This window comes from Populus alba, chromosome 14, assembly GCF_005239225.2.
Source record: "Populus alba chromosome 14, ASM523922v2, whole genome shotgun sequence".
Lineage (NCBI taxonomy): Eukaryota > Viridiplantae > Streptophyta > Magnoliopsida > Malpighiales > Salicaceae > Populus > Populus alba.
The window spans coordinates 9,579,670-9,604,216 of NC_133297.1; the positions used below are offsets into that span (position 1 = coordinate 9,579,670).

At 37.3% G+C, this 24,547-nt stretch overlaps 3 protein-coding genes and 1 long non-coding RNA gene across 5 annotated transcripts; 2 read left to right on the forward strand and 2 right to left on the reverse strand.

Moving 5' to 3' along the window:
• The first annotated feature begins 409 nt into the window (after nt 1-409).
• Nucleotides 410-2,146, forward strand: LOC118041022 (probable galacturonosyltransferase-like 7). The gene has a single exon (XM_035048115.2). It carries the CDS (start codon nt 891-893, stop codon nt 1,995-1,997), a length of 1,107 nt encoding a protein of 368 aa, XP_034904006.1. The 5' UTR covers nt 410-890; the 3' UTR covers nt 1,998-2,146.
• Nucleotides 2,147-7,186: 5,040 nt separating this feature from the next.
• On the reverse strand, nt 7,187-11,526 carry LOC118041021 (cellulose synthase-like protein D5). Its single transcript, XM_035048114.2, has 3 exons — nt 10,451-11,526; nt 9,211-10,015; nt 7,187-9,122 (listed from the first exon to the last, which is right to left on the reverse strand). Exons 1-3 carry the CDS (start codon nt 11,368-11,370, stop codon nt 7,347-7,349), a joined length of 3,501 nt encoding a protein of 1,166 aa, XP_034904005.1. The 5' UTR covers nt 11,371-11,526; the 3' UTR covers nt 7,187-7,346.
• A 6,848-nt stretch (nt 11,527-18,374) lies between these two features.
• On the forward strand, nt 18,375-21,633 carry LOC118041019 (COBRA-like protein 7). 2 transcript variants are annotated; one of them, XM_073404272.1, is made up of 3 exons: nt 18,375-19,184; nt 19,582-20,999; nt 21,153-21,633. In XM_073404272.1, exons 1-2 carry the CDS (start codon nt 18,665-18,667, stop codon nt 20,982-20,984), a joined length of 1,923 nt encoding a protein of 640 aa, XP_073260373.1. In that variant the 5' UTR covers nt 18,375-18,664; the 3' UTR covers nt 20,985-20,999; nt 21,153-21,633. The 2 variants fall into 2 exon arrangements, with proteins under 2 accessions (XP_073260373.1, XP_034904004.1); XM_035048113.2 differs by having other exon boundaries at nt 18,376-19,184; nt 21,163-21,633.
• Nucleotides 21,634-24,042: 2,409 nt separating this feature from the next.
• Nucleotides 24,043-24,448, reverse strand: LOC140954494 (uncharacterized). The gene is made up of 2 exons (XR_012167805.1): nt 24,379-24,448; nt 24,043-24,288 (listed from the first exon to the last, which is right to left on the reverse strand). It is a non-coding gene; the product is annotated as an uncharacterized lncRNA (long non-coding RNA).
• Between the last annotated feature and the right edge of the window lie 99 nt (nt 24,449-24,547).

The following is a 24,547-nucleotide window of genomic DNA, read 5'->3' on the forward strand; positions in this document are numbered from 1 at the left end:
AAAAATTAAAAATTTAAAAGTATTTTTGAAAATATTTTTTTGTATTTTCTTAATTTCAGATTATTTTAGTATAATTATTTTAATATATTTATAATAACGAGTTCTGGGTAGCAAACAAGAAGGTCCGTGCAGGTCCGGGGACGCAATCGTAATTGTGACAGAAGACAAGGACAGCTGGAAGTTTCCTCCAAAGAAACCAAACCCAATCAATGCTAGTATTCGTATTACTATATATATATATATATATATATATATATTTTACTTCCTGTAAATACAAACACATAACATATCCATTTAATAAAAAATGAATATATATTATTTCCTAAAATTCTCTTCGCACCGTTTAGTACTGCATTTTATAGTATTCATTTACCAAAAGATAAAAAAAATAATAGCTAATAGTTTGTTTGGCATTTCTATTCTACGGTGGAAAACGCAAAGCGAAGCTGAAAAAAGAGAAGAAAAGCAAGCGCCTCTTGCTCCTCTACTGCTCTGTCTCTCTTTTCTGCTCCTCTCATCTTTTCCTTTTTTTCTTTGCGGGATAGGGTGGGTGCGAGTAAAGAGGTGGAGGGGGGGTTAGAGTGCTCGGTGGCGCACGCTAGCACCAGGGGGCCTAATTGTACGCCCTGGTTCGTTTCATGGATTCCTCTATTCGCTTCGTTCTCACGGCAATTCTACATTGAAAAGGGAAAGAGAGAGATATCGAATCGAAACTTTCCTTTCCTTTCCTTTAATTCAATCTATCATTTGCTGTAGAGTCTTCAACAATTCTGGCGGACCTCAAAGGAACCCTAGCGTTCCTTCGATTGTCCTTTATCTCAATAGTGGCAGATCGGTTTGATTTTAAATCAAAGTATAAGAAGAAGAGAAGAGGGATTTATGGTGCAAAGATGCTTTGGATTCTACGATTCTCAGGCTTCTTCTCTGCCGCAGTTGTGATGATTATACTCTCTCCTTCTATCCAATCCTTCCCCCCAGCTGAGGCCATTCGCTCCTCCAATCTCGACGGCTACCTCCGTTTCCCCATCCTCCCCTCCCCTCCCGATTACCTCCCTCAACTATCCTTCCGAAGGTCGACCATATTCCGCAATGCTGATGAATGCCGCTTCTCCGACCGCCAAATCAGGGGCAAAACCAGTGTCTGTGATCCTTCTTTGGTTCACATAGCGATTACTCTCGATGTGGAGTATCTTCGTGGTTCAATCGCGGCTGTTCACTCAATTTTGCTTAACTCTTTGTGTCCAGAGAATGTTTTCTTCCATTTCTTAGTCTCTGAGACCAATCTGGAATCCCTAGTTCGATCCACTTTCCCTCAATTGAAGTTCAAAGTGTATTATTTCGATCCGGAGATTGTACGCAGCCTCATCTCGACTTCAGTTAGGCAAGCGCTTGAGCAGCCACTCAATTACGCCAGGAATTATTTGGCTGATTTGCTAGAGACCTGTGTTAAAAGAGTGATCTATTTGGACTCTGATCTAGTTGTCGTTGATGATATTGCAAAGCTGTGGGGTACTAATTTGGGTTCTAGAACAATCGGAGCTCCAGAATACTGTCATGCCAACTTCACAAAGTATTTCACTTCGGGTTTCTGGTCTGATAAGCGGTTTTCAGGGACATTTCGGGGGCGGAAACCCTGTTACTTTAACACTGGAGTGATGGTGATAGATCTGGTGAAATGGAGACATGCCCAATATACGAAGTGGATTGAGAGGTGGATGGAGGTCCAGAAGAGTGACCGGATCTACGATTTGGGTTCCTTGCCGCCGTATCTTTTGGTATTTGCGGGAAATGTGGCGCCGATTGAGCACCGGTGGAACCAGCATGGGTTAGGTGGTGATAATGTGAGGGGTAGTTGCCGGGACTTGCATCCGGGTCCGTATAGTCTATTGCATTGGTCAGGTAGCGGAAAGCCGTGGCTCAGGCTCGACTCACAGCAACCGTGCCCTCTTGATTTCCTGTGGTCACCATACGATTTGTACGGACACTCACGATTATAAATTCTACTCGCCGGTAAATTTATTACCCGTCAGGAACTTTTTTTTGTTAATTTCTTTTTTCTTTTTTGTTCTTTAATTTCGTTCTTCCTATGACCTCATTTTTTTTCTTTGATTTTAATATCAAATCATTTCTGAGGCGATTTGTATTCTATCCTATTATTCCTGCCTTTGAAAAATAAAAATATATATATAAAAAATAAGGGAGACATTCAATTTGTTACGGTGGTGCTCGGTGGTTTTTGGGATTTTGGTTAAAAGCTGCAGCAATTAGTGTAATAAAAACAGAACATCTCTGCAGAAGGAAGGGAGAAAGCTTGTCCTTCAATGGAGGGGTACAGCTGTTGATATTGAACGGAATAGACAAATTAGTGGGCATTGAAGTGGAGATATTTTTGAGATGGCCAAATTGTGCGTTTTAATGTCATTAAATTACTGGATCAGTTGCAAATTGCAATTGTAAATTATTAGCGTTTTGGTCGGTGTCGGTCTGGTCTTGTGCATTTTGTTTTGTTTTAGGCTCTTGGGAATTTCTTCCATGTAATCAGTACCCGTGAGGCTAGTGGGGAGAGTCAGAAGGTGATAACATTGATTTTCTCGACAAAGTGAGAGGGCATTTGGGAAAATGTGGCACTCTGTGATTAGGAGGGAGGACTTTACAGAGGGCACCTTTGGTTTTCTTTTTGGACAAATGGTAGGCCACGTGAGTAATGTAGAACACTGCTTAGGAAAGGGACTTGGAAAAGAGTTGTGCTAGGTTTCTTTTTCCTCGCGCATCCTTTAGCTTTTTTGTACATCATTTCTTAGAATTTGTAATCAACTCTTGTCAAAATGAAATGGTACTATTGAATTTAGCAAATGAAGAAGAAGAAGAAATGTTTTGAACGATAAGCTGACATGCTTGTTGGTGGAGTGCGATGAACAAAAAGTAGTGAAAGGGCCATGGACTGGTGGCATGTGAGCCAAAACTTAGTTATCGTTCACGGCTGGAGGAGCTAAATCGGAAGAATCTCGGAGAAGTTCACGGGCTGTATTTTCTCTTGTCCTTGCCTTGGTGGCAGCGGCGTAAGACGTGTGAACTATCTCTCGATTCTGTTCCTTTGCGCACTTCGGTGGCAACCCCCCTATTCCTTGCTTGTTTGTATTTTGTGACAAGTCTGCTACTTGAAGTGATCGTAAGAATTATAATTATAATTTATCCAGCCAACAAGTGAGCTAAGAAATGCATAGACAAAGCTTGGAAGCTGGGCAATCAAATTTATTTTGTGTCATGCCCAGATGGCATTGTTGCGGAGCAAGCGTCATAGTAGGGAGGGGGGACCCGATTCCTTTCGGCGTGGCATCACACACGTGGCCAGTTGCTTGGACTCTCCTGGAATCAGCTGCTTAATCATTATTGAGTTGAGTTGTCCTTAAACAATCTTATCAAGTATGAAAATAAAAGGATTACCCTGTGACCTGTATTATCAATGATGGTATTTCTTGGATTCTTTCATTTTAGCCTCTGCTCGTAAGCAGATAAATTATCGATCCGTTCTTCCTTGTATAGTAATAATGCTGATTAAGACTTGGCATCAGCCTTGAGTGGTTATTGGAATCACAGAAAAAAGATCAATCTGACTTTGACAGCTTCGCTGTCACAAGTTATCTGTAATCATATGCTAGGAATCCATTGTTAAGAGTATTTCAATTGAGATTCAATGAGGCCAGATGGTTCTAGAAGAGAGGAAGGAAGTACGAGTTCCGGAGCACGGAATACACGAGGCTTCGAGTATTTATTAGGGGGGGTTCTGGAGAGAGTAGGTTGTTCATGTGGGCGGCGTCGATGGTAGATGTGTGATTTTGTGTGTTTTATATATCATTTCAAGTTAAAGGAAAAGGAGCAAGAAAAAACAACAATCTTACTAGCCCCAGTTGAGGTGTTGTCCTATTGAAGACCTGTTAACATGTTGTAAGATATGGCTTGATTCCGTACCTGATTCACCTGTTATGAACACCATATAAAACTCAGAATAAAACAAAGCAAAACCTGTCCCTTGGCATAAACTACAGACTTCTGCTGGATGTTATTTTGAACAAGATATGCATGTGAGGGTGACGTTGCTGCCGACACTGAGCAAAGAAACTATCAGTATTTTGAAGGAAACGCCACGTTTTAGAATGTCTATAATTTAGAAACCGCCAAAGCCAAGTTGCTTGATTCTCTTTTACACGATTTCTTCATCTCGGAGGCTAGAACTAGCTTCGTTATTTGGAAATCATGACAGGTAGTGAGTGTTAACGAACCAGATCATGATCAATAGTTTACACAAGGAATGAAAGAAACACCAAAAATGGGCACTCCCAGAGGTTCCACTACCTTCACCTCAGCAGAGATGCTAGCAGTGCTTCTTTACAAGCCAGGCAGTCGTCTTCGTTTTGAGGCCAAAACCATTATCTGTGGCATGTGAGAAGCTCAAGAAAGAAACAAAAGAAGAAAAAGAGCAAGAAAGAATGACATCTTTAAAAGAAACTCGTGGTCTTGATAGCCTTTACAGCTATAGAAAGCAAATTCGGTTGATAAGCAAGAAACGACCATCAGCCATCAATGGTCCACCACCACATGTATTTGTACATATTAGGGAGCCACCACATTGAACTCTGGCTAGCCAAAAACCACAAAGCAGCAGCTATCTGCTCCTTTCAAGTGGGTCATGTCACTTGTGAAGCATATTCAGAAATGAGTGAAGCCATCAACAAGGATGCTCTTTGGGGCATAAGAAATTGTAATTTTAGTCCATTCAGGAAAATAAAATGGAACAAAGAGAAACTACATTACAGCAGTAAATCCACCCCAACTCCAAAAGTTGAGGAAAAATAGCAGCCAGCCCTATGCGATAAGACTATAATTAGCCGGGCTGTAGCCTGGTAAGCAAGTCAAGATTCGTTTCTTAGAGAGCCTTTAGAAGCTGATGATCAAGTTACTTTCTTGGCAATTCTTGCGAGTACAGTTTACCCTATTATCCCCTATAAAGCATTGTTTACACTTTACTGTCTGTGAAACTTATTATAATTTATGTTTAAAAAGCAGGTTACTCGAAAGCAGCATCAGTATGCTTCTTTCTTTAGTGTCTGTTTGTACAGACTGAATTAATTCATGTTATACTGTTAATTTCTTAAAGTGAATAGTGAATAGTAGAGAATGTCTTTACTGTTCATAGCCGATTGGTTCCAGCCCAAACTTAAATGCATTGAATCATGCAGATCCAGTAAAAAAAATCTATTTTTTTTTAAATTTTATTTTACTCAAAAAATTAGTTTATAATATTATTCAATGACACTACATAAATTAGAAAAAGATCGCATGATAACGTAACATTTACAAAATTTAATCGCAATCTTAATTTTATTCCTAATAATATTTTATTTGATGTTGTTGTACGCTTAAGAAACCATAGAAACTGTAGTTATTGTCGGTTTGATTTTGTACGTGATGGAATTGTAGATAGTTTAATGGTACAATAAAAAATATTTTATATATAATATTATTTATTTCATGATATAATAACAATAATTAAATCTACAAAATTTAAATTAAAAAGTATCAATATTAATATATATCATTTTTAGTTATTTTATAACCTTAATCTGAAAAACATTTTTAACCAAACACATTAAATTAACCTTAATTTCAACCAAATATATATAAATATATACATCCGACAAGGACTACAGTTTCCATGGTTTTTTGAGCATACAACAAAATCAGGTAAAATATCATTAGGAACAAAATTGGGATTATGATCAAATTTTGCAAATGCTACGCCATCATGCGATTTCTTTCTAATTTATATAGTGTCATTAAATAATGTTAAACACTAATTTTTTTGAATAAAATACACTTAAAAAAAATTAGATTTTTTTACTGTTCACGTGAATAGTTCAAGGGAATAAAATCACTGCACTGTTACGTGTTAACAAATGTGCAGAGTGAATTAATTCACTCTACACTGTTCACTTAACAAAAGTGAACAGTGCCAACAAAGCAGGTGCATCTTTCTTCTCGCCAAACTACATTCATGTGTTTTTTTGGTGGGTCCTATATTTTAAAAACACCGGTTACCACTTTAACCAAATATATATTTTTTGAAACGTAATCGTTGTGGTGTAGACAAACACGCTCTTAGTCTCATTGCAACACAATAAAGCTGCTGTAAATGGAGTTGAGCACACACTGAGTTGTGTTTGTTTTTTAGGTAACTTTTGTGGTTGTAATTTAAAAAATTAAGTTTTAAAAAAGTGTGATTAGGTGTGGTTAGTTGTATTTAGATACGTGTTTGGTAAAAATTATGGTTGATGTTTATGTGCAGCAAAAAACATGTATAAAATGTTTGGTTGTGGTAACTTTTCAAAAGTGTTTTTTATTTAAAAATACATTAAAATAATATGTTTTTTAATTTTTAATTTTTTTTTAATATTAGTGCATTAAAATGATTTGAAAATACAAAAAAAAATTTAAAGTAAAGATTTTTTTTTTGTTGAAAAAAATACTTTTGAAATGCAAAAATAGATAGAGTTTCACGAAACTCAGTTAAAAAAACATGTAAAAACTGCTTCACAAAAAATACGTTTCAAACTCAATTTTTTTATGGGCTCCACAGTATAAAGCACAGTTTTGTGTATTATCAAACACCTAACTGTGTTTTTTACACCGCAAACGCTAAAATTAAGACTAAACAAACGCACTGTTAAAAACTACTTGACAAAAACTACGTTTCAAGCTCAATTTTTTTATGGACCCCACTTTATAAAATATAGTTTGGTGTATTATCAAACAACCAACTATGTTTTTTACCTCGCAAATACAAAAGCTAAGACTAAACAAAGACACAGTTATTTGCTTTCAAGTTTAACAAACACACTTATCTGCTTTCAAGTTATCTGCTTTGAAGTTTAAGAACCAACGAAGGCTGGCAGAAGCACACAGAAGCGCCAGATCTTGGAGAACTCTCAGTATGGATGAAAACCAGTGGGTTTTTGCAACTTTAAAATGCCTTCTTTAAACCTAAGACAGCGGGCTGGATTTAAAGGTTTTTACAAGTTTAAAATGAAACCCTTATTACGCTGGCACAGTTCAAGTATGAGGGAGTGCCAACTCGGTTCCAGACCTTTTCTGACGGAACAAATTTCAGAAACATGGTAGCAAAGTATCTCTAGAAACCAATATACATTAATTTCATATAGAAATAATAGGTTCAAGATCAATTGATTAAAATGGATAGAAAAGCGATGAAACTAAACAGTGATACAAAGATGAAGCAGAGAACTTCATCTGCTTACACAAAAGCTACACCTACGATACAAAACTACAGATCAAGGGATCTGAAACTTCATGTAGTCTTGTGTTCCAGGAGGACTAATGTACACCCACAGCAAAGAAATGATGATGGAGAGCAATCCGGACCACACATAGACAATGGTTGGGACCCTTCCCCTCCTTCCCATCAAGCCTTTGGCAAAGGGGTAAAGATGGGACAAAACCCAGAAGCTGAAGAACACTCCTCCAACGAGCCTGCTCCACTGTGGAAACGGGCTATACAAAGTTCTTGCAACTCCTACTGCAATTGCAATCAGATTCAGCATCATTATTGTAATAGGAGGGACCATTAAAAAGCTCCACTTAACCACGTATAAGTCAGCAAATTCATCATCTGCATCTTCAGGCGTGGCAGATTTAGATGTCAAAGTGAATGAGATGTCAACTCCTGCTATAACCTTCAGTAGTCCTTGTAAAACTGCTGCAGGATGGGCACTTGTTCCACCAATCAACCAAAACTGTTCGTTTCGCCACCAATCATGAAGTGTGATTCCTGACCATTTGATTTCTAGAATTGCAAGCAAGCATAGGGTGATGGTGATGGCCAACAAGAGGATTAGAAAGGTCACACTGAGGGATTGGACTATGAACTGGCCAGAAAAAAGAGAAATTGCAGGTAGGACGCAATAAACTATGAGAAACATGGATGTGAAAGGGTACATTCCGCAGTTGAAATATGCCACCCTCTGTAAGAATTTCATCCGGCGAGTAGCAAATAGAGCATTGTTCCGTGAAAAGAAGATTTCTACCGAGCCTGTTGCCCATCGAAGGACTTGGTGGAGCCTGTCTGTTAGATTAATTGGTGCTGTGCCTCGAAATGCATCCCTTTTGGTTACACAATAAATCGACCTCCATCCTCTATTGTGCATACGATAACCAGTCACCACATCTTCTGTTACCGAACCATATATCCATCCTACTCTTTTTCCCCACTCAGTTTTGTCCTCGTAGAAACAAGAGATAACACTAATTGCCTCTGCAACAGTTGCAGCATCTAAAGGCTCACGAGGCACCGCAAGGGAGCCAGCTGGTCTTCCTTGTTTACCCTTTTCTTGCAAATCTTGAAGCAGCCTTCCCTGGTATTCTGCAACTGGGACGGATGCAGCTAGAGAAGTAGAGTTCCCAAACCTTCTAGGCAGAAGCAAAGACTCAATATCTGCATCATCATCATCGTTATTCTGATCCCCATTGATCGGCAAAGCCATCTCATCCTCTTGCTTCTTTGCGGCCTTGGGTTTCCTCAAGAACAGTTTAATTTTCTTCCTACCAAACCATCCGTGGTGCTCTGTAGCTCTAGGAGGACTAAACCCATAAAGAGCTGTTCTGCGGAAAATACAACCTGTCCCGACATACATAGGACCCTGTAGGCCATCAAGAGCTCTCATGCTCACATCAAAGAATACTGTATTATGGTTAGCATACCGATCGCTTGGATCAATCCCTTCAAACCTTTGTGGGAACTGAACATAACAGATCCTATCACCACCTCTATCAAGCATAAAGCACATCCCTTCCCTCAAAGCCAAGGAGTTATAGATGTAGTGATCACAGTCCAGATTCAGAATGAATGGACCATTTGACATGATTGCGCTGGTTCTCACTAAAGCATTCATTGCCCCAGCTTTCTTGTTGTGATCATAATCTGGCCTTTTCTCTCGAGACACATAGACCAACATTGGCAATCTGATATCAATTTCTGTGGTGTCAAGCAAGTTCTCACCATCTGCTTCTACACCAAAAACAGGTTCTGCATTTGGAGGAGCTAGCATAGCCTGAAAAGAAAAGCAAATATGTTGAAGGACACTCCATCCAACATCTCATTCTCTAGAAAATTTACAAACCGATAAGCAAGAGAGTTACCTGGATTACACCAGCATGGTCTCCTTTTGAGTGGTCTGCTTCTCCAGAAGTCCAAGTTCCCGGCCAATGAGAACCATCTGACATCCAGGTAGCCTTTGGTACCTTCACAATTTCTGATGGATTGCCCCCCATTTCCATCTGATTCTTCCTCGCTCGAAGCTCTTCATGGGCATTATAGGCATCTGATCTTCTCCTAATTGACTCCGTCAGTGAATTGATCCTCACCTTAAATTCATCATATTCTCTCTTTACTCTTCTCCTCTCTCTAACAAAATCAAGTTTCACTTTGTTCTTAAGAAAATCGCGTTTCTGCCCAAAATAAGCCTCAGGGTTCCTGGGTTCTATATTGTGTTTCCTACAGAAAGGAACCCAAATTCTGGCAAAGCTAGCTGTCTCAGCCAGAGCTTCAAACGTCAAAAGAGATCCACCATCATCTGATAAGTAACAAGCCAGCTTTTCTACCGGATAATCAACTGCAAGGATCGAAAGGATGGTGTTTGCAGTGACCAAAGGAGGTTCTTTTTCAGGGTCAGCCGTGGAAACAAACACATCAATGCCTGGAAGGTCTGATCGGCCTTTTGGGTTTCGAAGACTGGGGGATTCAAAGCGCTGTTTCAGCACAGAGAGGTCAGTCACTCTGTTTACAGGGCAGAGCTTAGGGAGCTGATCAAGAATCCATGACACACCAAACCATAACTCACAAGTTATGGACATCCCCCATAACCACATTGCTTCGCGATTGGGGTGTCGGATTCTCCACGTTAGGAATAGACCAAGAGCCGCAAGACGTATCATGATCAGTAGTCTGCATAGTAATAAATAACTTCATATTTTAGATACTAATCAAAACACAGGCGGTGCAGCGCCAAAAAAAATCGTATTGAAATTGATTTAACAACACAAATTGAGTTGTTCATCATCCAGTACCACTTAAAATCACATTATTTACACATAAAAAAATCACTAATAATCACATAATCCATACAGATTACAAACAGAGTGATAAATTCCCACTTCCAAACGACAATTAGCATAAAACCCATCTTCTGAAACCATAAGTAACCCAATAAATTGAGAATATCAAACCAGCACATATGTGATCTAAAACATATAACCAAATACCAAACCATGAAAATCAAATGGTGAGTAGCATTAATGATTAAGTTTTTCTTTCTTTCCGGTTTATATCTAGCCATATAGCCAAAATCATAGATACAAGTGTATGGTTTTTTGCTTTTACCTGTAAGGGCTGAGAATTGCAGCAGAAACCCCAACCTTCCTGGTCAAAGGCCTTCTACTTCTCTCTCCAAAATCTGGAGGAGGCTCAAATCCATTAGCTCCTGATCCAGCACCATACCCATCTTTAGGCCACACAGCATTTCCATAACCATAAGTCCCCTTCGTCTCAAACAACCACCTAGTATGGTCAAAATCAGGAGGATGGCTCTGCGCCTTAAACGACTTCACAAGTGAAAGCCTCTTATCCAATTTAGGCAATGGTAGTGCCTGATCATCTGCTTCACTTTTAGCCTCATCATAATCATAATCATCGTCATCCTCCTCTTCATCATCAGCGTCCTTGTATGGTTCCTTGCAACCAGGACAATGACCCCCTCCATTAGACCCTACACAATCTAAATAACAATCTCTGCAAATCTTGAACCCACATTCACATTTTCCCCTAATTGCTTTCTCATCACAACCTTTCATTCCACAAACAAGCCCAGTTTTCAGAGACTCGTTGTTTTCCATTGAGCAGTCAATTGCATGCCCACGTGTGACAGAATTGAACCCACCAGTGAAAATAGTACCAGAAATGAAACTCCTCTCAGGTTTGGCAGCATTAGTGATGTCTTCAGCTAGGCTTGTCTGTGAAGCTGAGAAGCTCTGGTGATCTGGAGTGGGAGGTATATGGACAGTGTAGGAGACGAACTCTGAATTAATCTCCTCCGTGGTATCATCTCTGGACATTGAACAGTATCTGCCTCCACTTGGGGTTCTGTTTCTACTGTTGCTAAGAGGGGAATTTGGGTTGTTTGAAATGGAAGCTCTTGGTACTGGACTAGTTAAGCCCATGCTTCTACTTCCTCCTCCTTTGCCTCCTGAGGAGACTGTTATGGTCACTGGAGATGAACATGGAGAACTAGCCCTTTTCACCATTTTCTTCGTTGCTTGAAAAAAAAAATCTCTCACGAGTGGCACATTCGAATGCTGAGGCTTGTATGTTTGGAAAGTAAGAGAATGTAAAATGAAGAGAACTCAAAGGAAGTTAAGTAGTTTCAAGTGAAGATGAAGATCTTTAACGGAGATGGCAACGGTTCGATTTGAATGTTTTTGAGGCTTTTGGAAAAGGGTTGGGGTTTAATCACTACAACGGTCGCTTAATCTGAACCGTAAATGAGAAGTGATCTGACGGTTAGATTTTGAATGAAACGGTCGGGTGGTCCATGCTGGGAAGAAAGTCAAAAGGGTAGGTCCAATGGCTTTTCTCATTTTATATATTTTTAATGGATGGGTTTTCTTAAAGTAAAAGCCGTTGGGGTGCTCTTTGATTCCACAAGTTACCGTGTCCACGTCGCCAGAGTATCTATTTGGAAACAATGGAGTTCTCTTCCTTCTTCCTTGTAATTTTTTTTTTATTAAAATTGACTCTCATTATAATTGTTTAAGGTTTAAGAAAATAAAATAAAATCCAATTATAAGATCGGAATGTAAAATGGTAAGATGTTACAAACTGCATGTGATAATGTAATTCAAAGTTACACATGTTGTTTTAAAAATATTTTTAAATAAAAATTAAATTTTTTATATTTCCATATCGTTTTAATATATTATTATCAAAAAATAAAAAATATTATCTCGATATATTTCTAAACAAAATATATTTTAAAAGATAATTATCACCACACTTTCAAACACATATTAAATAATAATAATAAAAAAAACTATTATTACATGAGGAATCCATTTTTCTTAAAAGTTCAAAACAGATACAAAAAAATTAAAATAAAATAAAACATATATTCGAGAACAAATCAAGTTTATGTATATATAATTAAGGAGTAAGGAATGATCTTAAGCTAAAACCACTAAAGAAAATAGCTACTTTATTCAAAAGGGACATGTAAAAAGCTTTTCAAACTCATCCCTCGATTGTCTTTACTGTCGTATTTTCGTGCAATTTTAGAATCTAGAGAGTTCAAACTTATCCGTTAGCTTTAGTGGGCCTTGGTCTAAAAGACAAGCCGTACAACAAAGTTGTTCGGTCAAGTTAGGTCGGGCCTTGACCTAAGGTAGAGGGCTTGGACCTAATGGAATTTGTCACGTGCTAGCATGCTGCTCAAACTGTCTAATCCACATGCTCTTGTGCGCACTTAATTATTTTAGGGCACGTGCCATGTCAACACAACTTTGCAGCCTCATTACACATAGCCGCACACACTTACTGCTCAATTGCAAAGATCGGATTGTTATTGCGATGTTTACCTTTATTTATTTATTTTTTATAAATTATTTTTCTTCTATGATTTACAAAGTTAACTATTAGAAGGTCCAATATCCTGATAAAAAAACTTGTTTTATAGGAATTGAGGAACTAACCTAACCTAATTTAATTAAAATTCCTCTAAATCTCATTGCATCAATCATTAAAAGGCTGATTTAATTTTATTTTTTTTCAATTTCATAAGTGAAACTATTATACGTGAGAACTAAACAAAAGTCAATTCATTTTTATTTTACACATCACTAAAAGCTCTTTTCATAGTTGATGACTTGAAAACATGAAAGAGAGTAATTAACCTTCCAATAGCATGTACATCAACTCTTTAATGTCTTCAATAAATCATTCATCGAATGAAAGTGTTTACCGAAATTGTTCTAACTACACAACATCTTTGAACTTAGAACTTTGACACTCTCCTTCTACATGACATAATTAACTCCATTACATGTGTCATAACCCAATTCTATGTTATTCCCTAAAAAGTAACTTTTTAAAATAAAAATAAAAAAATAAAATAAATGCTAACAATATGAAGAAAGTAGGCTGGGGAATTGAGCTGCAATTTTTGGAGGAAATTTAAGGCCTAATTGTATTCCATTATGCCTAAAAAATGAGAAAACAATGCAAATTCAAGGTCAAATTAAATGATTATTGGACAAATTTGCATAAACATTAAGTCCAAGAACATAATTAAATTTTTAATAGGTCAATTTGATTTAATCATGGGCCAAATTGAATTTTAATTATGTTCGAGAATTAATTTTGGATCAATTAAAGGATTTAATTAAGTGCATGGACTTAATTATACTTTAAATGGGTTAAATTAATTTTATTTGAGGCTTTATTATTGAAAAATTAAGTCTAAGGACATAATTAAATTTTTAATAGGCCAATTTGATTTAATCATGGGCCAAATTAAATTTTAATTATGTTTAAAAATTAATTTGGGTCCAATTGAAGGATTTAATTAAGTGCAAGGACTTAATTATTACTTTAAATGGGTCAAATTAATTTTATTTGGGGCTTAATTGGTGAAAAATTAAGTTTGGGAGCTTAATTTGGGCTTAATTGAGAAGATTGGAATTTTAAAAGACCAAATTTAATTTTTACCAAGTTAATTGATTGAAATCAGGGGCCACATTGCAAGAAAATTGAAGTTTTGGGGTCAATTAGGGGCTAAATTAAAGAAATTCGGAGCCAAGGACCAATCTGCAACAGGCGGAAAACTATGGGGGTTCAATTAACAAAAACCGGGGGTGAAATTGAAGAAATTGAAAGTTTAATGGTCAATTAGGGATTAAATTTTCAATTTCCGAGACCAAGGACCATATTGTAAAAGGCGCGTAACTTCGGGGTTCCAATTGAAGTTCATAAGGGGTTTAATTGCATTAAATCAGAAGTTTAAGGTCAATTAGGGATTCAATTGAAAGCTATTGGAAGCTTGAGGACTAAGTTGAAACTCAGTTTAAATCTCTAATTTAGTCCAAAACGGCGCCGTTTTACGTTTTAAAAAAAAATGAGGACCAGACGACGCGTCGTCTGGTCACTGTTCATTGTCTTCTTCTTTTACTCGGACAAAACTGGTTTGGTAGGCTACTTTGCAGGTGCATTTAATGCATCAAACGTCCACCAAATTTAACCAAACTTGCCGGCGCCGATATGCTGTCATTCAGACTGAAAGGCGCCGGCGCCGGCCTAAACATGCCCACTCAGGCAGTTTGTTTTGCAGAATTGACAAGTCAGGATGCCTACTTTGGGTCAACGATTGGGATCCTTCCAAACTGAATCAATGGCTAAAATTTTACCCCGTTGTAGACGAGATTACCCTCTTACACCGACTATAAATAAAGGCTCCGTTGATGTCCTAGGGGGGAGAAAATCGGGTCTAAAGTTGACAAAAAACCAGCCTCCACTGCCCTCTTTTTTGCAGTTTCTCTCTCCCTCTCTCTCTTCGCCGCTCCAGCCACCAAACGAAGCCACCACCAGCTTCTCCACCACCAGCGCCACCACAGGTATCCATCCCAACCACAATCCGGCCACCTCCACGCCTGAAACCGCCATCGTTTCCCCCTCTCCCTCACCTCTGCAGAATCTTTCTTTCTTCCCCGTGATCAACTTCGGCCGCCGTTGCTCCCAGCGACGTCGGCCTTGCCATCAGCTCAACCTCGCGATCACACCCGTGACCACCGCTGACGGTAGTCTTCTCCTCCGCCCATCCACCGTCTCTGCAACCATTCGGTTGCATGCAGAACGTGAACCACTGTTCACGTTCTGCAATTAATTAACATTTCATTTGGGCGGGGCTAGTGTTGGCCCAGCCCAAATGTTTGGGCGGGGTCCAACCCGGCCCCAAAAAAATGTTCTAGGCCGAGATTGGCCTAACCATTTTGGGCCGATGTCGGCCCACCTTTCCAAGACTGAGCTTGGCCCAGTTAGCTGGGCCGGCCCAGCCCACATATTTTATATTATATATTATATTATTATATTATTTAAAAAAAAAACAAAAAAAATCCGAAAAATTCAAAAATCTTTTTTTAAAAAAAATTTGTGATTTTCTCAAATATTTTTCTATCCATTTTGCATAATATCGGGTTGTATATTTACATTGTAAAATACAAATCCTGTATTAAAATACCAGGTTTTTCTCCGAAATATTTCAAAAAAAAATTCAAAACATTTTTTTTAAAAAAATATTTTGTTGCATACGGCCAAATCCTAAAATTTTTCAAGCATATTTTTTGTAAAAACAAAAAACAAAAATTGCATCTTTTTCATTTTTTTTTTAAAATAGATATTGTAACCAGTTTATGATTATCCATTAGGATTTGACCAAAATATCAAAAACCTTTTCCAATCTTTTAGGGGTCTAGATGTAGACTTTAATATTTGTGGGGTATAAAATTACACGATAAATTACACCCTCAGGTATTAAAGATACAAAAGTGTAAAAATACGATGCTAAAGTTCAGACTTTAGAACAGTTAGGATTTAACCCGATAAGGTAGAGACTCTCTCATGAAGAGAGATCTGCCTTGGGCCTTAGAAAAGACCAACGAATAGAAACCCGACCTAGAAAAACAATCAAACAACAATGCAGCTTACCTTAGGTAGGGTGCACTGGGGGTGATGCGTCTTCCACTTGCACAACCAGTCCCTTACTCAGACTCTCGCAGACCATAGGTTCCTAGTGACCATAATACTAGGTGGCGACTCCTAAACATTAATCATAATTTTATGATTAAATCAAAAAACCATTCCCAACACACAACACACCTCACAGCAGGAGGCACGACAAAGAGCCTCCGCCGTCGCCAGACGACGTCGCGTCGGCACGCCCCCGTGACAACATGCACCATCAAATATATATAAACAATTTATTTTTCTAAAAAGAGATATGGTAGAATTGATCACCAAAAGGTTATGTCTAACTTGTTATAAAGAAGAAAATGCAACCTAAACAATAAAAGGAATGATGTCGGTGTATCCCATAATATATTACTTAAGATAAGATAATTTTAAGAAATTGTATCTCCACTTATATATTTATATAAGAAGATATTTTGATTTTTTTTAAATGAAAATAACAATATTATCTTTTGAATAATCTCCGTATATTTTTCTGTATAATATTGCTTATCTCCATGTTTCTAAATAAAATCTCCATGTCCCCAACAAAATCTCAATATCTCTAAATGAAGCGTACATGCAAAATCTCAGTCTCTGTATAATGATTTCCTAAGTATTCATCTTGGAATTTTTTATCATTGATTCCCCGTTATCATTTGCACAATCCTCACTACAGTACAACTTTTGCTGCCACAAAGCACTCTCCACTCTATTTGAAAATGCTCTCCGCCCCAGGTACATTTCTCATCTGGATCAAATCTTAAAACTACTTATGACAATTAGAAACTCCGTGAAAACTCTTCATGTTTTTCTCTTGGCAAGCTCTTAACAAAGAAAAAGGTCATGAGAAGTATGTGAATAGGCAATATGCCGAACAAAATCACAGTATAGAACACAACACAATACACGGCAATCACAACATATAGGAACGAGCAATCTCCAGAGAATGACCGTAATTATGAGGCAATCCACGCAGCTGTTAGCTTTTTTACAGACATGAGGAATCTGAACTTGCCCGGAACTCTTCAAATGGGAATAAGAGTAGTTCGACTTACCCCCCTGAGTAATATTCAACCTCACCGCAAGAGTAAATCTACCTCCGACACCACCTGCTTAGACCTACCCTCCTTTCCAAGCTAAATCCAGTCCTATGAAGATGCCCCACAACTTTGAGAATTTTTATTGTTACTGATTGTTAATTTTAAAATTCATGAGATTAGTTGAGGTATATGTAAATCAATCTGGATAACACGTTGATAAAAAAATACCCCACAACTCTGTTTTTAGAACAGAGGCAAGCGCCAAATATCGCCAAATATCTTGAAAAAGATTCAAGATGCGTTGGTATTTTTTTAAAAGGATTTAGCTTGAATTCGAGCCTTTCCTTTGTAAGAACAAAAAATAAAATGAGTGATTCTAGATCAAGTATATGCCTTGTCTCTTTAAAAAAGAAAAGCTCGATGCTTGACAGAGACTCGTGCAAATTGAAAAGGGCATGCAAATTGCTTTGTGAATTCAAATTGATTATATAAAAACATGGCATGTGCCATAAAAAATAATTAAATTTAAATAAACTTAAAACTTCAAATCGGAAATAATATTTGAAGAATATTTAATGCTGGTGGGGATACACATACATACACCTGAAATCATGTTGAATATAGCTAGGAAATGAAGAAGAAATAATATTTAAATACACCTTGAAACGAATATAATATTTATCTAGCAGTCATGGCATTCTAGATGACCAAGTATATTTTATAGAAATAAATGCTATATACATCAGCATCACTTGAATATATATATTCGTTCGATTGAAATTATCAAATGAAGCATATAATTCAAACCAAATCCAAGGTTGAGTCTTTCAATTTCATATGAAATATCCAATTCAAAAACTCAACCTTGGATTTGGTTTGAATTAAGTGCTTCATATATATATATATATATATATATATATATGGATGTATGGAAGATCAATAGGCGATGAGATGAATGGTTTTTCTCCTAAAAAAATAAATAAATTAGATGGCTAGTAATTTAATCATATTATATGGAGAAATATCCTTATAATTCCATCCGAATATGAGACTTTTTTTTATCACTGTCAGAATATTTCACAATTGGTCTGGCAAGCATGGTATTTAGGTAGTGTTTGGGAATGCGGTTGAAATTGCGTTTCCAAAAAATTCAAAAGCTTTTTTTTATTAAAATTTAATACAATTTGTATTTTTTGAATTATTTTGATGTGTTGATATCAAAAATAATTTTTAAAAAATAAAAAAAAATATTAATAACATGCATTTCAGCACGAAAAGTTATTTAAAAAGTAACCATTCCTACGCTATCAAACGCATCCATGCCTTTGAAAAAAGAAGATTATTCAAGGAAAAGAGAGCTTGAAAGTTTTACTTGGTAAAAATATAATTAAGATTAGAAGACACGCTAATTTGCTGGAAGGAGAAATATAATTGCATAGGAACTGGGAATAAGCTAAGCCTAAACAAGCACGAACTGACGAAACACTGGTCTGTACATAACAACGACCCGCTGCCACTTGACGCGACCTGGTCTTTCCATCCATTTCCTTTCTCACACAAAGTTCTTATTAACGGTTAGAATATTCAAAACTACACAGACCAGTTCCTCTCTCTATGATCTCATGCTCACCTTATGGTTTGCCGGCACGCCACTTTGATTTACCAATTCCATGCCAAACTTCTTTAGCTACTCCACTTCCTTCCTTCTTTGCCCGCTACTGTCACCCTTCATTAATTCTTTCTTCTTGTTAACTAATTGTAATATTCTTCATCATCAAAGACCATGGCTATCAGAAATCTGTGTGTAATACTCGTTACAATCTCACTTTCTGCGTACAGTTCTCTCTCTCAGGCGCCACCACCACCATCGAATTCCACTTGCAACGACGTTTTCGTCTCCTACACCTACAACAGAGGTCGTCCTATACGCCCCTTTGATCCCACAAACCAAGCGTACAGGTTCGAATCCACTGTCACGGTGCTCAACAACGGACGGGATGAGCTCAAGTCGTGGAGGGTCTATGTTGGGTTTCGATATAAAGAGCGCTTGACTTCCGCAACTAATGCTGTGTTGGCTGATGGGACCCCTCTGCCTGGTTTTGTTGGAAACGGTACAGAATTTGTTGGGTTTCCTGAGACCGACCTCAAGACTGCTATTGATACAGCAGGAGATTTGACCCAGATGGAGGTTCGGGTCGAGTTGGTGGGCACCCAATTTGGAGTTGGAGATCCTGGTATTCCTCTGCCAAATAATTTGACTCTTGTTAATGATGGCTATACTTGCCCTGCTGCCACAACGCAAGGTATGTAATTTCTCATATGTCAATGAAGAATAGTTCAGTATTAAGCTGTGTCTGCGCGTGACTATCAAGATTATTTATTTATTTCAGAGAAAAGAACTTGTTATAATTTCGAATTTGCGATAGAAATTGCAAAGAATTGCTTAGAGGAGATTATTTCATAGAAATACCCTGTGCGTATTGCTTTTGTGTTGAAATAGAAATTTATATATTTATATACTACTGTTCAGTAGCCTAACAATGGTGTGGTGCTCTGATATTTGGGACTTGTAGATGAGAAGCAAAATTCAGGATATTTATGTCCAAACTTCTTGTCAATCTTTTCACATTCTTTTTGTCATCGAAGAACAGATTTGAACTTGTTTGTCGTTGACGATGGGCTATTCTCTGACTTTTACAGGAAATGAGATGCACTTGTGCTGCACCAGGAATGTGAGTTCTAGACCAGACAACAATCTGGAAGATAATTTCCAGCCACGCCAAGATGGTGATGTTATAATCATGTATGATGTAACCAGAACATATGAGAATTATTATTGGGCACAGGTTAACATTTCAAATCATAATCCTCTTGGGCGTCTTGACAATTGGAAATTAAGCTGGGAGTGGATGAGTGAAGAATTTATCTATGCCATGAAAGGAGCTTATCCTTCTGTTGTTGATACAAGAGATTGTATTTATGGCAGCCAAGGTCAGTACTATCTGGACATGGATTTTTCTCAAGCATTGAGTTGCGAGAAATTGCCTACAATTATTGACCTTCCTCCAACAAGTGAAAACGATACAAACCTTGGCTTGTTCCCCCTGTGTTGTCGAAATGGAACAATTCTATCACCTACCATGGATCCGAGCAAATCTTTTTCAGTTTTCCAGATGCAAGTGTTCAAAATGCCACCATATTTGAACAGGTCATTTCTCATTCCACCACAAAACTGGAAGATCAATGGGACATTTAATTCAGACTTTGAATGTGGCCCTCCAATACCAGTGAGTCCAAGCCATTTCTCTGATCCAAATGGTTTGCCTTCAAAAAGATCAGCAGTTGCCAGTTGGCAAGTGGTTTGCAACATAACACATTTCAAGGACCAGAGCCCAAAATGTTGTGTGTCGTTCTCAGCCTTTTACAATGATTCTGTTGTTCCATGTAGTACCTGTGCTTGTGGCTGCAACACCAAGCCTAGCCAAACCTGCAGTGCTAATGAAACTGCTCTTCTACTACCATATTCAACTCTTCTACTCCCATTTGAGAACCGGACTAGCGAAGCCTTGGAATGGGCAAGAATTAAAAGGATGACTGTGCCAAACCCTCTTCCATGTGGAGATAGTTGTGGAGTTAGCATAAACTGGCATGTTCTTTCAGATTACAGAGGTGGCTGGAATGCAAGGATCTCTCTTTTCAACTGGGGTGATAATGCCTTTGCAGATTGGTTTGCCGCCGTGCAATTAGACAAAGCAGCACCGGGCTTTGAGAAGTTCTACTCTTTCAATGGAAGTGCCCTGCCTGAATCCAACAATACACTATTTATGCAAGGTTTTCCAAACTTGAATTATCTTCTGGCAGAAAGAGATGGAGACAACCCAAGAAAGGATCCTCGGGTTCCTGGCATGCTGCAATCAGTAATATCATTCACTAAGAAAAAAACCCCTGGCATTAACGTGGCTGGTGAGGATGGGTTTCCAACCAAAGTTATCTTTAACGGTGAGGAGTGTGCTCTCCCAGCAATACGTCCGAGCAGTGGTCATAAGACAAATGCAGCTCCTTTCGCCTTTGTTATAGTTTTGGCTCTATTGTTCATTCATTGATTGCCTATAATGCAGGTATTACCACTTCTGTTTTTCTTCAAAATGTATCAAGCAGCTGCTAATTTCTTGATTGTTGGATTGATTTATTGGCTCAGTTTAGTCTGCAGCGCCAAATTACACGTTTGGCAACTTGGATCGGGTTGTATTTACAATTTAAACCATTATTAGTTTATTACAGATTGGAGGTTCTGTTGGCTTCTGTGATAGACCACCATGGTGCTGTGACCACAAATTATGACAAGAAGAGACATTGTTACTTGTTCTTATTGGCAATCAAGCGTGTAATTAGCATTTGAAGAAAGCAACTTTTCTGTTTTTCCATTTCTTATGTGCTTTCTGTGCTTTAGAGCCGCAGTTTTGCCCCTTTTCTTTTCTTGGTTATTGGACGGTCTAGGAGCTAAACCATGTGGGAGACAAGGCAATGGAGTTGCCTTGTTCTGTTCCTTAATCTATGTCCATCAAGTACTCGGTTTATCAGTTGGGCTGTATTTTACATACAATTTACACCATGTCTAGAGATTTGAGAGCAAAGAAACAAGGGGGAAATGGCCAAATTTCCAACAGTCTATTTCTTCCTTCTCAATCTTTCATGTTCATTGAAGTTAAAGAACGAGGTGAGCACCTAATTCATCCCATTTTGTTCATCCATTCAACCTCCTTATTGCTTGTTAATAATTTCCACCAGAAACAAACACTATATAAGATTTAAAAGTGCACAGATTAACAATGAAGAAACTATAAGCTTTGTCTAAACGCAACTCATAAGCTATCAAATGGCATTTATGCAAGCCCACAGGCAACATCGAGTTTGTTCTGGTTGGTAATTCAGCTCGCATCAAAGATTATCAATTCGCACACTAGCCCTTCAGTCCAAATATGTACAATGTTGATCAAAATGAGAAATCAGACATAGCCAGCTTGATGAGAGGGATCCAGGCTAGTTAAATGATCAATGAATGTCTGCCCAAAATAGAAACATTAAACCAAGTTTCGAATATGAATAAGATGGTATCTAATCTTGGTTTTCCTTGAAGGAGGAAGCATCGCATGAGAAATATTACAGATCAAAGAGGAACAGGATCTCTCCTCACTGAAGAATCATTATCAGATTGCCAGGCAGTGGGGTTATAACCTATCAAGTGGTTCGGTGCGCTGTTGAGGACAAAAGAACCTTAATTAGTTCCTACCCTACTCTTGTTTAAGAAATGGTGAATATTGAACTGTATGACCTTCAAAAAGCTTGGAAAATGAGTGAATTCCCAGAAAACTAACCTCCAAGAATGGTTCCTGCAAGATCTCACTTTGATCTAATTGTTGGAGGAAAAATAAAGAATCACAGTTCAACTGAGGCATAGTGTCAGCCTAGATCTCACAAAAATTACAAACTAGAAGGCTTCGAGAATGAAGAGCAAAATTTCCTTGGGCCCTATAATCTTCTATAAGCGATGGATGGCCGATAGAACATTTTGGCTGGATGCATCTAATAGAGATGCACAGTTGAGACGAAAATCAAGTGAAGAGGATCTTGTTAATGAGTATTGACTTAATTCTGGTATTCTGGATTTAAGAAGGTTCTTATGATCATCATATTGTAAAGAACTGACCTAATTTGTGTAAAACATCATTAAAGCTCCAGAAGCTAGAGCTTTCACAGGATAAAGCATGGATACTATAAAGAACCAGATGATCCCATTTAATCAAGCATAAAAAACAACTATTCAACAATGGTTGAGGGGGGGGGGGGGGGGGGGGAGAAGGAAGTCACTGAACACAAAGTTTGACTCCTTGTGTATTGAAATCCGTAGGCGTTCTAGCTTGATGAGCGCCATCCTTCTTCAAAAATCCCTCCCTTCTTATTTGCCATGTTCAACAAAGAGTACAAGACTTCTCTCATCCCACTACCCTATTATCCATGTCTTAGATGGCTGGAAGACAGAGGCAATATCATGATAGGAACAACAGATTCAGTAGCGATCACATCACAATAGGATGGAAATGGATAGTAAATTGAGTCCTGAATCTATTAGACCATTATACCTTCTCGTTGGATGTGAAAGAGGAGGCTTGGAAGCAGAGCATCATTGAAGGTAAAAAACTATATATTCTTAGAGTATTATTCCTTCTCGTTGGATGTGAATGAGGAGGAAGCAGAGCATCATTGAAGGTAAAAAACTATATATTCTCCCATCCACTCGAGAGGCTGGGTTCATCGACCACTGACATTGGTAATAACTTGGAATCAAAATATTTATTCTTTATTATCTTATGTTCACGTTTTATAATTTTTAATATAATAATTATTAAAAATTTATATCATTGTGAATTTTAAAATTTATAAGGTGATCCGAACACCACATCAAATAAAATAAAATAAAAAGGGCTGGGTTCATCACATCAAAATCAGGTATTGGGAGCTTTACGCTACAAGTTTATGTAAGTTTGTTTGACAGTATGGTTATAATTACTTTTCATGTAAAAATACATATTAATAATTTTAAAAAAAAAATTTATTTTTGACATTAGTAAATCAAAATGATTTAAAAACATTAAAAATATATTAATTTAAATTAATAAAAAAATAAAAAAAAATTCAATTTTTTTAAAAAATTATTTTTGAAACGCATAAACAAACAGGTCTTCAAGTGCTTTATTTAGCTGGTTTGAGTGTGGAATAAGGTATATTATATACTCTTCTCACTAACTTTTATATATATATATATATGAACAGCAATGTATACATAACAAAACTTATAAAGTACAAGTAAAATAAACAAAAAGCATAATTGTACTGGTGATATAGCATAAACTATTATGAAAAATAATTAAATGATTCCTTAATTGAAAAATAGATCAATTCAGTAAGATAAATGATATTCATCAAATTATCCAAATTATATAAAAAATAATTTTAAAAGATAAAATATGACTTTAAACTATCTTGAATCTTAAAAATACTAAAATCCTATTTCACAATTAATCTATATTATTATTTTCATTGTTAATTTTCTTTATCACAAGATAAACTAGTCAAGGTACAATATATATATATATAAACTAATAAATAAAGATATTTAATTTATCATTATAAAAACATGCTGAACAAAAAATATCCAACAAAAATCTAAACTTTATACATGAATTATAAACATATAAAGTCAATATATTCCTCAGAGTAAGAACTTCAATTATTCGATTGGCATCAAGGCTCTCGCGTGCGCCTTAACCAACTCCCCCATTTTGGTTCGAATTCTTTGAAATTTTACAGATACTTCCTCACGGTCATCCACCCAGACCGGCGCCAAACCTATAGTAAAAGCATCGCTACTGCACTGAAATTCAAAATTTTATAGAAATCGATCAAATTTAATTTATTATAAAGAGATGAGATAGTTACCTGGAAGTGGAAGGAGCTGGAAATAGGAGTCTTTTTGGGTGGCGACGGAGGAGCTTTGAATTGCTTTCTCAGCCAATCAAAGCTAACTTTGGGTGGGCTTTTCTCGTTTTTCTGGATCACGACTGGGCTGGTGTTTGGGTGGGCTTTGCTCGTGATTTAGGCTTATCTT